We start from the raw sequence: 15,157 nt of genomic DNA, 5'->3' as shown, positions 1-15,157 counted from the left end.
CCTTTGTATTATTGTTGTGCTCAAGAGCACAGATGCTAGAAAGTGGAGTGATGGCATGCAGTTGCACAACTTTCCTTTCCTGTTCATTCTGTTTTGTTCTCTCACTCTTTTATCTCACTCTGCCACATACCAAATATTTTTGTTTGTGTTTATATGTGTTTTCTTTCAACTAATCAGACTTCTTGTATTTGCGTCCCAGTCTGTAGCAAAGAAAGTAACTGACATTCTGAACAAAATAAATAAATAGATAAACATTAACAAGTGAGAGAGAAAGGGAATATAAACATAGTGTTATGATTTTAAAATTTGCTTTAAATAGAATTAACTGCACCTAAGTAAAACTGAAGCTATTCATAATGTTGAAATTTCTGTAAGCCACTTTTTGATCCACTTTTTGATACTTTTAATAAGTCTTAACTACACCATGGAATTATTTCTGGCAAAGCTAACTGATTAGACAATGATATAAAAAAAATCAGAAGAAAGGCATTTTGCTGAAGAGAGATATTGAATCATTTTGTGGAATAACTGCAACTCAAGAAATAGGCACATTTCAACACAGCCAAATGCTGAGTTGGATATCTAGGAACAAAGAGCAGACTATATCTAGACAGATATATCTAGGAGGTGAGGGAAGAATCCACACAAGAATGTAGGGCTTGTTATATTAATTAGCATACTCTGAGCTCTTTTAGCTTCATGCTGAGGCAGCAAAGACTTGTCCAATCCATGGAAGCTTAGAAAGAGTAGATTCATTTCTGTGCACAACTTCAGTAAAACTGCTACCATTTGTTTCTATAGTGAGTATTTCAGGAATGATATGCACATACTGCAGAGGGAAAAAAAGAGCATGGTACAAGAGTGATTGATGAATGGGAGATAAACTCCATGAACTACAACATAAGCATCTGGATTTATCCAGTGTACCAAAGATAAGAGAGAACCTCATGCCACATGTGCAAAAGAAGTTAGATACTACCAGGTATCTTAATCTTTCTACTAACAGAACGCATAATGAGGGTAAATAAGATGGAAAACTTTACTAGGACTTATCATCAAGTATTGAGATCAATGTTACTTGTAGTCTTTAAGTGGTTTAAATTTTCATTCTAAATATAAATCTTCCGTGCAGCTTCTCAAGAGGAAAAATATGATGTATCTGCTGAATGGTTTTGGTGTTTTATTGTGGCCTCAGAACCCATGAATCCCCATTTCCTCTGTGCCGTACCCTGCACATAATGGTAGTCTGTATTGACCTTAATTTTCTCTGATGTTGCCATCACTGTGTTTGTTTACATGGTCATAGACAGACAGTCTTCAGTGTCAGCTAGCTACCTGCAGCAATGTGTAAGAAAAGGTGTTTTTCTTCTTGTTCCGCAGTTGGCCAGATACAGTTGAGAATATATCATGCCTTTAAGGCATTGAAGATGGTCACTGTTCAAGCCACCATGAAATAAGACTCTCTCCTGATTTATATATATATATATATATATATATATATAAAACTGATTTTTATTTTTCAGTGAAATTCTTTAATTATCACGTTGAAGCTCATTTTAGTATGGTCTATGAGACAATTTTGACTTTCTCTGCATGAAGAAGCCTGTCTAGTCAGACAACCCACATATAAGGCTCATGACAGCTATAGTTTGGTCCTCATATTTCAGTGTATGAATGCATAGCCATACATATACTTCCATGTGTGGTTTTTAGTGGATATAAGACTTTTTCTCTTTCACTGGAAATAATTGCAAAAAGATCCCAGTGAAATCACACTAATATCTGAAAACTTTTAGTAAGCATTGTTTATATAACTAGGTCAGAATGATGAGTTACAGATAACACTTTTCTTCAGAAAGGTTAAAAAGCATTCACTATTACTAACAATAATTACTAAGTACTAACAATAATTACTACCAACATTGGACAAGTTTTTATTGTTAAAAGTTTGGAGTGTTGATTTGCACTGTGAGAATGCTTTTTGTGTATTTTCATTTTCAGGCTAGTTTTTAAACAGAACAGGAAAACCCTTGAAATCCTCCAATGCATGATTAAAACTATTACTGATGATTGAAATCCTACCTGTACATGTTGTAATCTCTTCATAAACAGAAAAATAATAAAGAATTTCAAACTCCTATTTATAGGCTGTTGGAATTTGATGTATTCGTTGTAATAAATGCTCTATCTGTGATTAACTCTTAGTGTCTTACTGGAAGGCTCCACACATTATTCTTGCTTATCCAAATGCTTTGGGACTGAAGGTGATTTTGTCTAAAGAATATTGCTGAGCCCAATATTCGTGGAGACAGAAAATAACACCAGTTTTCTAGATGTCTTTATGGTAGGAACAACAAAATGATGAAAGGTTAAGTAGATTTTCAGATCTACCTATTTTTTTACATGCACTCCAGCAGAGTCAAGTTTCAAAGTTTTACATCTTTCACATTGTTTTTCAGAATACATTACTATTGTAATGTAAGATCCCCAATTTTGTTTTCAGATGAAAAATTGAAGAGCAAGTAGCACAGCAGAAGTATTCGTTATTTATCCACAGTGAAATCTTCAAATTGTAAAGACCCCCACACCAATTACAGAGCATTTTTCTTTCATATAATATTCCTTTTTGATGCTTTTAAAAGGACATCATTATAAATACCAGAAAGTGAAGAGGATGCACATTGATCTGATTTGGAGATTTAACTCTTGAATTACTGAAATTCCTGTGCTGTTCAGAAGTGTGTTCTGAACAGATGTTTAACATGGCAGGAAACATTATAGATGAGAGATCCAGATAGCAACTAGAAAATGCATAGCATCTGTCACCTTCTTGAACATAAACCTGCCAATAATTAATTACACATATGAGCCACTGTCTAATGAATTGGACACTTACTAAGATGTATTAGACTATGTAACAGAGGTTAACTGCTTATGCCCTCTCCTTTGTCTTTGGCTTGTGTGGTCCCAGTGTAACTTAAGGGTAGAAATAGTTGTTGGCACCTTGATTATATGCCCTTGATTATATTATCATTGTTACACTAATTAATGATCAGGGCATCTTTAAAATCCAAAATGTGTGTAGACCCCATTAGGTAGAATTTCCCTAGGTTCTATTGCTTTTTCAATAGAGAAAAGAGAAAAAAAAAAAAAAGAGAAAAAAAGACTGAAAATGTGATTAATTGTAAAATTTAGAATCAACTACATACATTAAACAAAATCCAGAAGTATAAATAAATAAATAAATAAATGCCCTCAGGAAAACAAATGCTGGTAGTTAAGTAAAGTTCTGAAAGTTGTCCTTGTAAACACAGAAGCCACTAAATGTTGGAAATTATTAAATTACTATTGAAAGTGCTACTATACAAATAACATGATTAGAAAACAAACCATACCAATTGCTGTTCTTTGAAAGCACATGAAGAAAAGCACAGAATACTGGAGCCTGTATATATGGAGCCAGTGGAACCTAAGACAAGAAGCTGTTTGTGGTCCCCAGATCCTACTTATCTTCAGCATTATTCCACAAGTCTATTTTTCAAGTTTTTGAACTTTTGAACTAGTAGCCTTTGACTACTAGCCAGTTGCAAGCCATTTAGGGCTAGAAAGGACTAGCCTTCTACTCTAATAGAATATCCTCCCTGATGACTTCATATTCCTCATATGTCTTTATACAATCAAGGTCAGATGTCCCTTTTTCTTCCTTCTTGTCCTAACTTTCCACTTTCATGGAAGATAATTTTCCTTTTTTTTTTTTCGTTTTTAAAGTTTGTCTCCTACTAGAAAAAAAAAAAAAATATATATATATATCAAGAGATCTATTTAATGTTATTTCATGGAAATAGTTTTTAAATGATTCTTATTCTTGAGAAAATTGTTAACATGTTTGAGCACTGCTGTAACATCACCTGTAGGTGGACTCACCATATCAGGTATACAACAGTAGTGCATGATAACAGTGGACTAAGTACAATTTTTTTAAGAACAGCAACCTTTTTTTTCATTATTTTCTCCTCCACTGTCCAGGTCCAAAGAAAAACGAGGTGGTATGCCAAAAAGGTATTCACTATCTACAGGATGTTCATGCTGTGACTGAAGCTCCCCACAGGCAGAGGTTCTCCGGTTCTTATTCCACTTAATTCATCATTCAGAACTCAGCAGGGGACTCTGCCTGATTTTGGACTTGAAACAGTTAGGCTGGTATTTGCCCCACCCTTTATCCTCTACAGGCTTAAAAATGGAATCAATCTACTTTATTATCCCAGCAATATTTTCCGGAGAACTACCTAACCGATAAACTATAGGGTGCAAATAACATCTCTGTATCCGATTTTGCCCTGAAAGATGTATTTCTCATGAGGTATAGTTTAATAATCCTTTTCCCTGTAGCCTGATCTCTACATCCCGTTTCTTTACAAAACTAATCTCATTAGGGCTGGTCACAGTTTCTTGTTCTATATTCCTTCACTTTCTGTCTACTTATCACCCAGATTGAAACCTTTTTATTGGTAACCAAGCTTAACAAAACTCCCTTACTTGACCTGATGATTTAAAGGCACTTCTGTGGTTCATCCTATTGGATATGGATGTGCTTGTTTCTGTACCTTCAAGGCACAAACAAATAATATTCTGCCAAAACTCTTGAATTAACTTGAGAAACCCCTGCATTTGAAGAACTTTAAAAGTAGGTATACTTCCAAGATTCATTTTTTGATAGAAAAAGGCTTTACAAAAGCATAAGCATTAATTAACCATCAAGCTTTATTCATCTAGGTGTTAACAAACTCCCTACAGAAATTGAATTATTTTTTGCAAGGACTAAGAGAGTTAAAATAAAGATGTCTTTACTGTGTTCAGTCTAGCTTTATCAACATTTACTGCCACAGAAAAACAAAACCAGAAACTGCTGAACTTATACATTGTCTTATATCATCTTATTTTTGTCTGTTGTCTGTTGGTGTGTGGAATTTTATGATCAAATCTTTTTATACTAATAGTGATGTTTGTCTGTGGAGATTTTCTTGCAATGGGAGACCCTCATGCTGAAAGAACTTGTCAGACAGTAGAGACAGTTGTGATATGTCAAATTAAGATGGCAAAGTGATGTCAAAGCAGGTCTAGGGAGAGCCTGTAACAATGTTACTGTCAAGTAAATAAAGGAAACTGAAACACAAGAAATGCAAGTTATTTCAAGACATCTGTAGCTGCAGTATGGTTCTGTGTTTTGAGAGATGCTGTTTTAGAATGATTACCATTTGTCAGTTGGGCTTCAGAATAGGAGCAAGATCTGATGGCTGCCAACCAAGGTCAGCAAAGTCCTTTGTGGAAATGAAGCTTTTTTCCCCCACCCCTCCACCCATGTCCCCCCGTTATCAAATTCTTGGGTAGCAATGACCATCTAAACAAAATACTGCTTCACTCAGCTAGATATAGAATGTATCTGTTGGGATTCAGTGCCTTATGCTACTCAGGAGATCAGACCTGATTAAAATAATAGTCATTTTGGCCTTAGAAATTTATGAAGCTGCATGAGTTCTGGGCATTTATGTTGTAATTCCTGTAGTTGCAGTGGTTCACTTGCTGATGTGCTTTTGTGGCCTGTGTATGGCCAAAGGTTGCCAAACAGAAGAAATACAAGAAGTAAGGAGGACCAATAAAGAGTTTTACTGCTGTACAGCCCATTTCAGTTGTACGAAGCCATGATGAGATGATAACAATATTCCACCTTTAATAAGAAATAATGTGACAGAAAGAAGTAGAGGGTAAAGAACTTGGGGGTGGGGGGAAGGAAGCAATTCCTGTCTTTAATAAAAGAGAAGTAAAAAAACAAGAAAACAATTTAGCAGGGATAATATGGCAATAAATAGGAATAAGTTACAGGCTGAGGCTAAGGAAAAAGCTGATAAATTTCCAAAGGAAAGAAAATAATAAAAGAAAAACAAAAACCTTCTAAGCTAAGGAAAATATAATATTCAATGCATTTGAAATATATTCTTTTGTTGGATTTTCAAGGAAAGCATGGTATTTTAGAAACTGTCATTTTGGATCATGCTTATGTTACACCTTGTTCAAGATGTCCCTTTTGACAGCTTCAGAAAGAACTCAAAAAGGTTCCTGAGATGAAGAGAGAGCATCACAGGTCTAGTGAAGCTCTAATGTATACATATTTGATTGTGTTAGTGAATGGGATTCAAGTCCAGATTTCTGCTTGTAAACTTCGAGGGTAATTCACTGTTGAGGTAATTTTTTTTGAAAAATATTTCCTGTAACTCAGATTTGAGAGGAGGTGATAGAACGAGGGAAAAAAAAAAAAAAAAAGAGAGAGAGAAAAGAGAGGTAGAAGTTTCTTCATTTAAAAAAAGAAAATGGGAAGAGACAAGTACGACATAGAATAGCTTTTTGGTTGGTTTTTTTTTGGTTGGTTGGTTGGTTTTGTTTTGCACAGATGTGTTGAACATATGGCAACTTCTTCACTATCAGTTGTTTTAATTTAGTAAATTTTGTTCACACTTATTCCTAAAAATAACAGCATGATCAAGAAAGTAAGTCTTGAGAGACTTTCATATGACAGAACTTGGAAAATCTTTTTAACTTTTAACTTTATGGTTTGAATTAATTTTTAAATGACATTTTCCATTCTTTTTTTCTTATTCCATCTATTGAAATTAAATATCCAGGGCAGTAGCTGTGGCAGAAATTTAGCCACAGGTTTAAGTGCAGTCAACAACAAAATCATTGGATAAACAGGAGAATCAGAAGACTTTCAAGATCATATTTTCATTTGCCTATGGGGCTGTTAGGTGTTTCAAAATAATAATAGTAATAATAATAGTAATAATTGAAATAGTCTCCATTGAGGTTCCTCCTAGATAAATAAGAAGTTTGGATTTTCCAGAACCTCTGTCTGAATGCAGTTTATTTTTAAGTTCTTCCAGGCTTCCACCAAAATAAAAAATTGTGTAAGTTACTCATCTACCTGAAACTGAAGTAGACTTCAACATAAAAACAATAGTTCAATTTTATAGAGACTTTCAAGGTTAGAGGTGTTTTAATCTGATCAGATGCAGTGAAGTGTGATCAATGGTTTTGCTGTTTTGACCCACTGTCTAGAATAGGACTTTAGAGAAGGAAACACATTGGTTTTCTAAATTAAATTCTAGTATATGGTAAGTTTCATATTATTCAAAAAAAAATGTTGCACTGAAATTTAACAGGGAATTGGTTTCTTATAATTAACATTTGTGTCATTTTTTTATATTAAGAGAATAATTTTTTGTCATTTTGCTAAATAGAGCAATTTCTCAATTGATACATGATAGGTTTATATAAATTTAAAATCAGTTATAGTATAGCAATTAAAAAAGCATATTAGTTCACTACATCAGAATAGATACTTTAAGAGATCCATCCAAAGCGATCCTGTTTTTAAGAGGACAGAGAAACACAAATGCGTGTATTGAGTCATTCTGAATGGACCATTGGGCAACAAAAGAATTACCACAGGTGCTTAATGAAAAATAGGATCCGTTTTGAAAATCTTCACTGAGATATTAAACTGAATAGTGGTGGTGGATTTTATTGTATAGATTAAATGATATCATTTGATGAATGAGAATTTATTTGTACATCCCATTAACGCTAATGGAAATTTGAAAAAAATTCCTCACATCAGTGTAAGGCTAGACTCTTCAGAGTAATGTGGCACCAGAATCAGTTTTGTCAATATCATATGGGATCAGAGTACAAAAATGTGTAATTTTAAAATGTCAATCATATACATTGTAATAAATCCTCTTTCTTTAGATGTGCTCTCAAGAGTTGTTGCCACTCTGTGATTCTGTCCGGATATTTTATAGTCCCCATTTAGATTCCTTTTAGTAACTGCAGTCATGAAGAAGTATAGGTTTTCTTCCTTCAGGAATACAATTCCAGAAACTATTACATAGCATTGTTAAAATTTTACATTTTATCCAAGCATTAAATCTGATTTATTTCACAAATTTGACTAAAAGGACTGAAAAGTTTGATTTGGGTTTCAACAGATTAAAATCTATTGTTTAGATTGACCTATCAGTGTTCATTTGAGGTATTTATCTTAAGATATGAGTTCCAGAGATTTCTGATAGTATTTCTAAGGTATTTTATTTGATAACTTGTAGGAAATATAACACTCTTGATCAGCTCTAAAAGCACTGAGTCAAATTCACATTCATCGTGTTTTTCTGTGTCATCTTTTGTTCTGTAAAGGAGATCTACCCACACAAAGGATAGGCTGGAGTACTAATGCAGTCATCCTTCGTTGTCCCTAAAGTTGGTGATAATGTTGTGTTCTGCTAGTCAAGGCTACTGAAGGGAATTGTTAAAACCATTAGCCTAACTTTGTTGTTTTAGTGAGTATATTTTCTTTGGAATATTATTTTCTTTTATCCAGTAAAAGTGGAGCTATTATTATTATGCAATGTGGCTGTGATTTCCATCTGCAGATTTTCTGCAATTCCTGAATATTTGCCAACTTTTTCTTTTCATAAGCTAAGATGATTATTAGTGTAATTTAAACATCTACAAAGTATGATACATATATAAGTAAAAAACAATTTTGAGTGTAATCTTGCAAAACATTATATTCTGTATACACATCTTGCTTTGGAGGACTAATTGCTGTCTTCCTACATTCATACTCTTGTTTTCTCCTTCCTTGAGAAGAATAGTCTACCAAATACAAAGTTTGACCACTTTGCAGTCCTTTGTACTGTAAGTCATTTAAAACTGAAAAAAAATAAAAAAAAATGTGCCCATTCATCACCTGTAGCTACTAAATTAGTTCTTTTTCTTCTGGCAAATTGGATGTCTCTCACTGTTTGGTGCAGTTTTGATGCCTCTATTTTTTCCTAGGCAAAGGTTGGCACCTCTATTTTCTAATAATCACTTTGCTTGGAGGAAGAAAATCTTTCATTTCAGTTTATATTTTCACATGCTCACAGTTATCTTTATATTTTCCCCCTATACTTTTCAGATCTTTAATGCACTTGCCAGCAACTTGATAGTTGACTAAAACCATGAATCTGAATGACAACATATGGCAGAGAAAGAATAATGGAGATTTAAAATATCCAAATAATTTTAATTAATGGTCAAAAAAAAAAATACTAAGCTTATTTCTCTGATTCCAGTTTGGATTTAGAAAAAATATTTCAAGAAAATATTTGTCATGATTCTGGTGGCAGGATAAAGAGATTCTGCAAAAACAAACTTGCATTTCCAACCAAAATATCGATCACTTTTTTTCTTTGTTGTCAAAGCCATAACATGCTTTAGTGTTTGTCACCAGCATGAATTGTCATCGAAGTTTTTTGTACCATTGCTAACAAAATTTGAAAGGAGTAAAAGGTAATAGTCTTATCAAAAATGGAGACGTAAATTCATCAATTAACTAGGGAAAATTCCTATTCTGTGTCTTGGCATATAGTGAGGATTATGGGAACAGATACAGTACTAATTACCAGTACTAATTACTAATGAGCAATATTAACAACATACATTTTTGTTTAAGGTACATGAAAAACTCTATCAGTAGGAAGTATAAAGTAGTTGACCTTATGAAAATATAAGTAAAAAATAGAATTCTGGTACTTTCTGAATCTTTTTGTTTAATTTTAGGACCTTATGCTCATTTCTAAGTACATTTTATGCACATTTCATATGCTAGTAAAATAATGCATACAATAGAATGTCTTTATTTTATCATAAGCTTTATTTTCTATACCAAGCTACTGTAGTTTTGATGACATGGTATAATGTTTTCTCTGTGAGGCCAACTTTTCTCTGTGAACTAGGCTTAACAGAGTAAACTTTTTCAAGCTTTATTGTAACCATACCCGAGACTTTTCAGTTAAGTCACATCTATAAGTGAGTGAAAGATTTTTGCAGCTTCTGCAGGCTCTAAAGTTTGGTTAATCACATCTTTTTTCTACGTTCAACATAAGATTTAAAATATTTAACTTTTTGTTTTTCCTAATATTACAATTGATTCTAGTTCCAATAAGAGTTTAAGTTGACAAAGTAAAATCACTGAAAGAAAATGCAGGCTTTATCTTTTTTATCTTTTTTATCTTTTATCTTCATCTTTTTGATAAAGACCAGATGAAATTGTCGTGGTATTCAGTTAGACTTATACACACATTGTATTAATAATAATAAAAAGAAGTTTAAAAATGTGATCTTATTTCATAATGATTTTTTAAAATAAATTATTTTATCAGCCTACATTATATTTATTCAAAATAGAAATTCACACTGACTTGTTCAGCATGGTGACTTATGGTGACTTCAAGGTTTTGAACCCGTGATTTCATCAATGCCGTAGGCATGACTAAAATAGTAATGTTGAAATTAATCTTTTTTTTAGACATTAATAAGTCATACTGAAAAGAAATAATTAGCATATCTTTGGGGCACCAGAAGAACACTGAAAAAGAAGTCATGTAAACCAGAGCATTTCAAGATAATTGCCAGGCATACATCATTTATTCCAGATTAGCTAAGGTCATGCACTTGATTCTCCCAGTTTTTACATCCATATATGTGGTCATTGTTGCCATCAAATTGCTGAATTTTGATGGCTATATTTAATGGACTGAGAATAGACCATGAAGAAAAGTACTAAGAACAGCAAATATAAAGAGCAAGTACTCCATTCAGTTAAACAGTGACCTTTTTAACCTCGCTGTATGCAGGAAATATCCACTTGTATTTTGGTAATTACATTAACTTCCTTAATGGCATTTGATACAGATGGTATAGGAAGAACTTATATGCAGTTCAAGAATGCAGGCAACAGTTTTAGTTTGAATTGCAAATACTTCACATTGGAGTTAAATGGGGGATAGTAGGGGAGAAAACAGAAAATTGATCTGTATGCTTTCCTCAGTCAGAGAAGTCATTATTTTTCTTTCTCATGATTCTATTTTTGATTTTTGATTTTGTGAAGATATCTCAACCAGTTTCTGCCTTTCTGCCTGTACAGTGACAGTAGAACATTTTCATTCTCCTTTGTTTTTTGTCTGTTAGAATATCTACTGTCTGAAGAAATAAATTATTTTAGTGTCTGTACCAAGCCTAAAGCAGTGAGGCACTCAATACAAGCTGGACTTCCTAGAACAGAGGATTGCACAAACTTGAAAACAAAAGATTGTTAAAACGACCTTTTGTCCCATGTATGTATGTTAGTTCAATAGAAGAGGTATGGTGGTTCCTCCTTAACTTACTCCTACGCTTTCGATTATGTGGGATTTTCATAAACCAGAGATTACATTGTCAGTTTTTCTGAATAATCACAAATGGATCTGTCCTGTTTTTATCATCCTCTCCTATTGACTCTACAACACCTTTGACAGGTGAATATTAATTGTGCTTTGTGTAACAGAGGAGGAAAAAAAAAAAAGTATTACAAACCTTTCCTGCTTAATCAGTAATAAGCAAAAATGGGAAGAAGCACAAGGACACAAAATAGAGCCCTTGGCAGCTAGGAATGAGGAAGTGGAGCATACAAGGGAGGGCACACAGTTTCCCTCATATGTTTTGAGTAGATGTTTTGAACATCTACTCTAATGAAGTGTGAGTAGAAAGCTGATAAGCAAGAGACTTATGATGTGAAATGGTGCCCCTGCTCTTTTTCACATTTCCATACTCTATTTTACTTCAAGCAATATACAGTATAAAAGCTTAAAGAAAAAAGGTGAATATAAAGTAATTCTGCTTCTACCCTTCTTCCTACTCATAGAGATGTGTATGATTCCCCATTTTCTGTTATGACTTGTCCTATCTTTGCTTATTTCTAACTAGAGAATCACACACTTCAAGCTGTTCCTTCTGCTTTAGGCTGAGCTCTCTGTAAAGGGTATTACTGGCATCCATCTTTTTCACAATGAACCTCTTTTGTGAGGCTTTCCTATTTCCTTCTCTACTTTCAAAAGTGAAAAGTGCCACAATTCCTAAGTTAGTTGTTTATTTTTTACTTGAAAATCTTCACACAAACGTCTAATTTCAAATGCTATTGGTTATGAGAGGTGTTAATGTCTATTATTAGTGGTTTATTTCATCAGCAGGCAAATACAGAGCTGGTTACAACTAATGGATGTGCTGATGTGCTAAGCAGATGTCAGTTCTGTATCCTCTTCTTCTGAATTTTACCAAAATCAATTCAGTCCTCCCTCTGATGGTAGAAGTCTACATCCAAGCTCACAATTGATTAGCTCTGGTATACAAAAAGTTATCAACTGATGTTCAGACAAACAGACAAAAGTCATTGATTTTAAGATCAGACAAACATTTTACTCAAGCCCATATAATCATTAGGCTTTTACAAAGTTTAGTATTAACATTCTTGCTACTGTAAATAGAAGACTTTGTGTTAAAGTAATTCTCATTGCCTTCAAAGAGAGAGTCCTGTTTTATTAATTATACAGCATGTATGTTATTAAGACTAGATCATCATCATTATTTGTATGATAATAACAAGTATTTGTCCTGGTTTTCTACCATTTTAGGCATACTTATTTTGTTCTATGCTCCAAGTTTATTTATTTATTTATTTATTTTTAATTTTGTTTGAAGCTGGTGGTACAAGTATTACCAACTGTCTTTGAAAGATAAAAACTTCTAATTTAATGAATTAATCCAGGAAGTATTCATTATATGTATCTCTATAAGTGTAGTTTTTACAGCGAATTTTTTATTTAAGAAAACGTGGTCAAGATGCAACAAAATTGCTGCAGTTATATAACCGTTATTATGTAATTTGATTGGTTTATTTTTCATAAGTGTGTATCATGCTTATTCTAGAGCCATTTGCTCTTTTGATATGAAATCAGAAGGTAAAGATAGATAAGCATTTAGAAGACTGTAGCATGGGAATTCTGTAGCTTGGGAATTAAGTAGCATGGAAGAAGAGCATTATTCTGTCTAGATCGTGTTCTAATACATATGAGGTCTGGTTTTGAAAGAAGTTAATTACGTGACAGGAAAGGTGTTTGTTAATGTTATAGAATATGAGGTGGATTCACAATAAAACAGTGAACATTCTCTGATAAAATATTTAATGTATCTGTGATACCTGCGTTGGCTTAACTGTGGAGTTTGCTCTCCTGTTTGGATTTTCTTTGTCAGCTTTCAAACAGTGGAGGTAGCCTGCAGGTGATAAGTATCCCATTAATCTTTCTGATCCTCTAGCACTTGAGCATGAGAATAGCTGATCAATTACAGCAATTGTCTTCCTAAATGAGCTTTTCACATCTGCCTCTTATTTCATTAGTTAACTGTCTGCTCGTTTATCTGATAGAATGGAATCCTAGTGGCTTCTTACAGCGTGTTCTGTGTTACTGTACAATGAGGATGGGGTTGTTAGCAAAACGGGCACAAAAGGGTATTTATCCGCTACCCACAATAAATATCCGCGCTATTGTGTAGGAGTGCTTTTGTCTCTAATCGCTGTTTGTTGAAACCTACTTAAAGCACATCAGCTTGCTTTTCAGCTTCCTGTTTGGTCCTTAGTTGTAAGCCTTATTATTTGTGTATTTATCATTTTTATGACACGAACAAAGTGTTTCCGTGCCCTAAGCCATGATATCAATGTGTTGCCCATGTGATTTTAGAACCCAGACGCTACCAAAGTTAAAAGTAGAAGTGTAATTTCCTCCTCATCTTTTCACAATGTATCTTTTAAATACCTAGACATGGTATCCTTTTCTCCGAAAGTAAATTAGTATTCCAACGTTGCAAAAAAAAAAAAAAAAAAAAAAGTATTGCAAAATGTTAATGTGATTACGTAATGATTACTCAAATTAAGTATAAAATTGTGAACACTGATTACGCTGCATAATTCAGGATTTTCAAGAAAAACAAACTACAAAGTATGGATTCTAAATGATAAGAATTAGATTTCACATGCGTGCACCTTTCATTATTCCTCAAACTTTCAGTTACAGGAAAAACAGCTGCCAGATGAGAATTAAAATAATTTCTGTGCAGAGGCCTTATAATCTCCCAGTTAATATCTGATCAGGTTAAACACTTATAGGATTTAATTTTTAAAGATTGCTTTCTTATGCTCATCATATATTGAATTGCTTTGGATGATATAGGTAGGTAGGTAGATTTTATTTATTTATTTTGCTAAATAATGAACTGAGCTAAATGCCAAAAAGAAGTAATTATATATATATATATATATATATATATATATATATCCTGATTCCGGTGTATGTTTTTCTAGGTGATGTTTTGATGGTTTCTGAACATTTAAATATGTTTGAACCTGAAGTTATCAGATATCTGTGCTTGAAATACATTTCAGTGGATTTAAGTGATTTTAAAAAATACAATACAGAGATTTTAAGGATTTTCTAAAAACATTTAGCTATAATTACTAAATATCAGCAATATTTTAAATTCACTTTTGACTATCTATTGCAGGTCTGGTTTGTATGAAGTCGAGTACTTCAGTGGTTGAACTTGTTATGCTACTTTGTTCGCAGGTAAGACATTCTCTGGTTTTAATTGTAGTAGTTAGCACAGTGCTGGATTACTGCCAGCCCAGGAATTCTGTATTGCTGCTTGTTTCATTCTTCCATTTCAGTATAGGAAAATACAAATTAATCTCTTCTGGTAGCATAAAGGTTGTAGATTTATAATTTTATATATATATATGTATATATGTGTATATATATATACACACATTCTGCATACTGTCCCTATAGTCAAAGGGTTTGCAAAGTATACTTGCGTTTGGCTTTTAAAAGTGTATGGATGTATTTTATGAACTTTTCCTGCATATTAATTCTCTTTCAAGCCAGTTCTTATTTGAATATACATGAATATAATATTGTTTTCCTAATTTTATGTTAAAATCTGTCCTTGAATTAATGGTTTCATTAAACCATACTTCACGGTGGCTTTTGGTATATGTGGCATAAAATACTGCATATTTTATATAGCTATCAGTATATAAAAAGCAGAGGAACATGACGTATTGAAGTATTCCTCAAGACCTGTCAGAAGCAGAATGTTTCTATTTTAAAAAAATGCTGTGGTTATATATATTTTTTTTTTTTACCATTGCAGTAATTGGTTCCTCAGAAATCTGAATCAATTAACATTTTGA

At 33.0% G+C, this 15,157-nt stretch overlaps 1 protein-coding gene across 1 annotated transcript in view; it reads left to right on the top strand.

The window, feature by feature from the left end:
- The window catches only part of NBEA (neurobeachin), a 516,634-nt gene that overhangs the window by 229,393 nt on the left and 272,084 nt on the right, over positions 1-15,157 (top strand). Inside the window, exon 34 of the mRNA XM_050714797.1 lies at positions 14,470-14,531. Within this exon, the coding sequence (XP_050570754.1) occupies positions 14,470-14,531 (62 nt within the window). The remainder of the gene's footprint in view (positions 1-14,469; positions 14,532-15,157) is intronic.

Source organism: Cygnus atratus, chromosome 1 (genome assembly GCF_013377495.2).
Source record: "Cygnus atratus isolate AKBS03 ecotype Queensland, Australia chromosome 1, CAtr_DNAZoo_HiC_assembly, whole genome shotgun sequence".
Taxonomy (NCBI): domain Eukaryota; kingdom Metazoa; phylum Chordata; class Aves; order Anseriformes; family Anatidae; genus Cygnus; species Cygnus atratus.
Note: the sequence above shows the minus strand (reverse complement) of the source record. Positions and strands in the feature narration are given on the sequence as shown.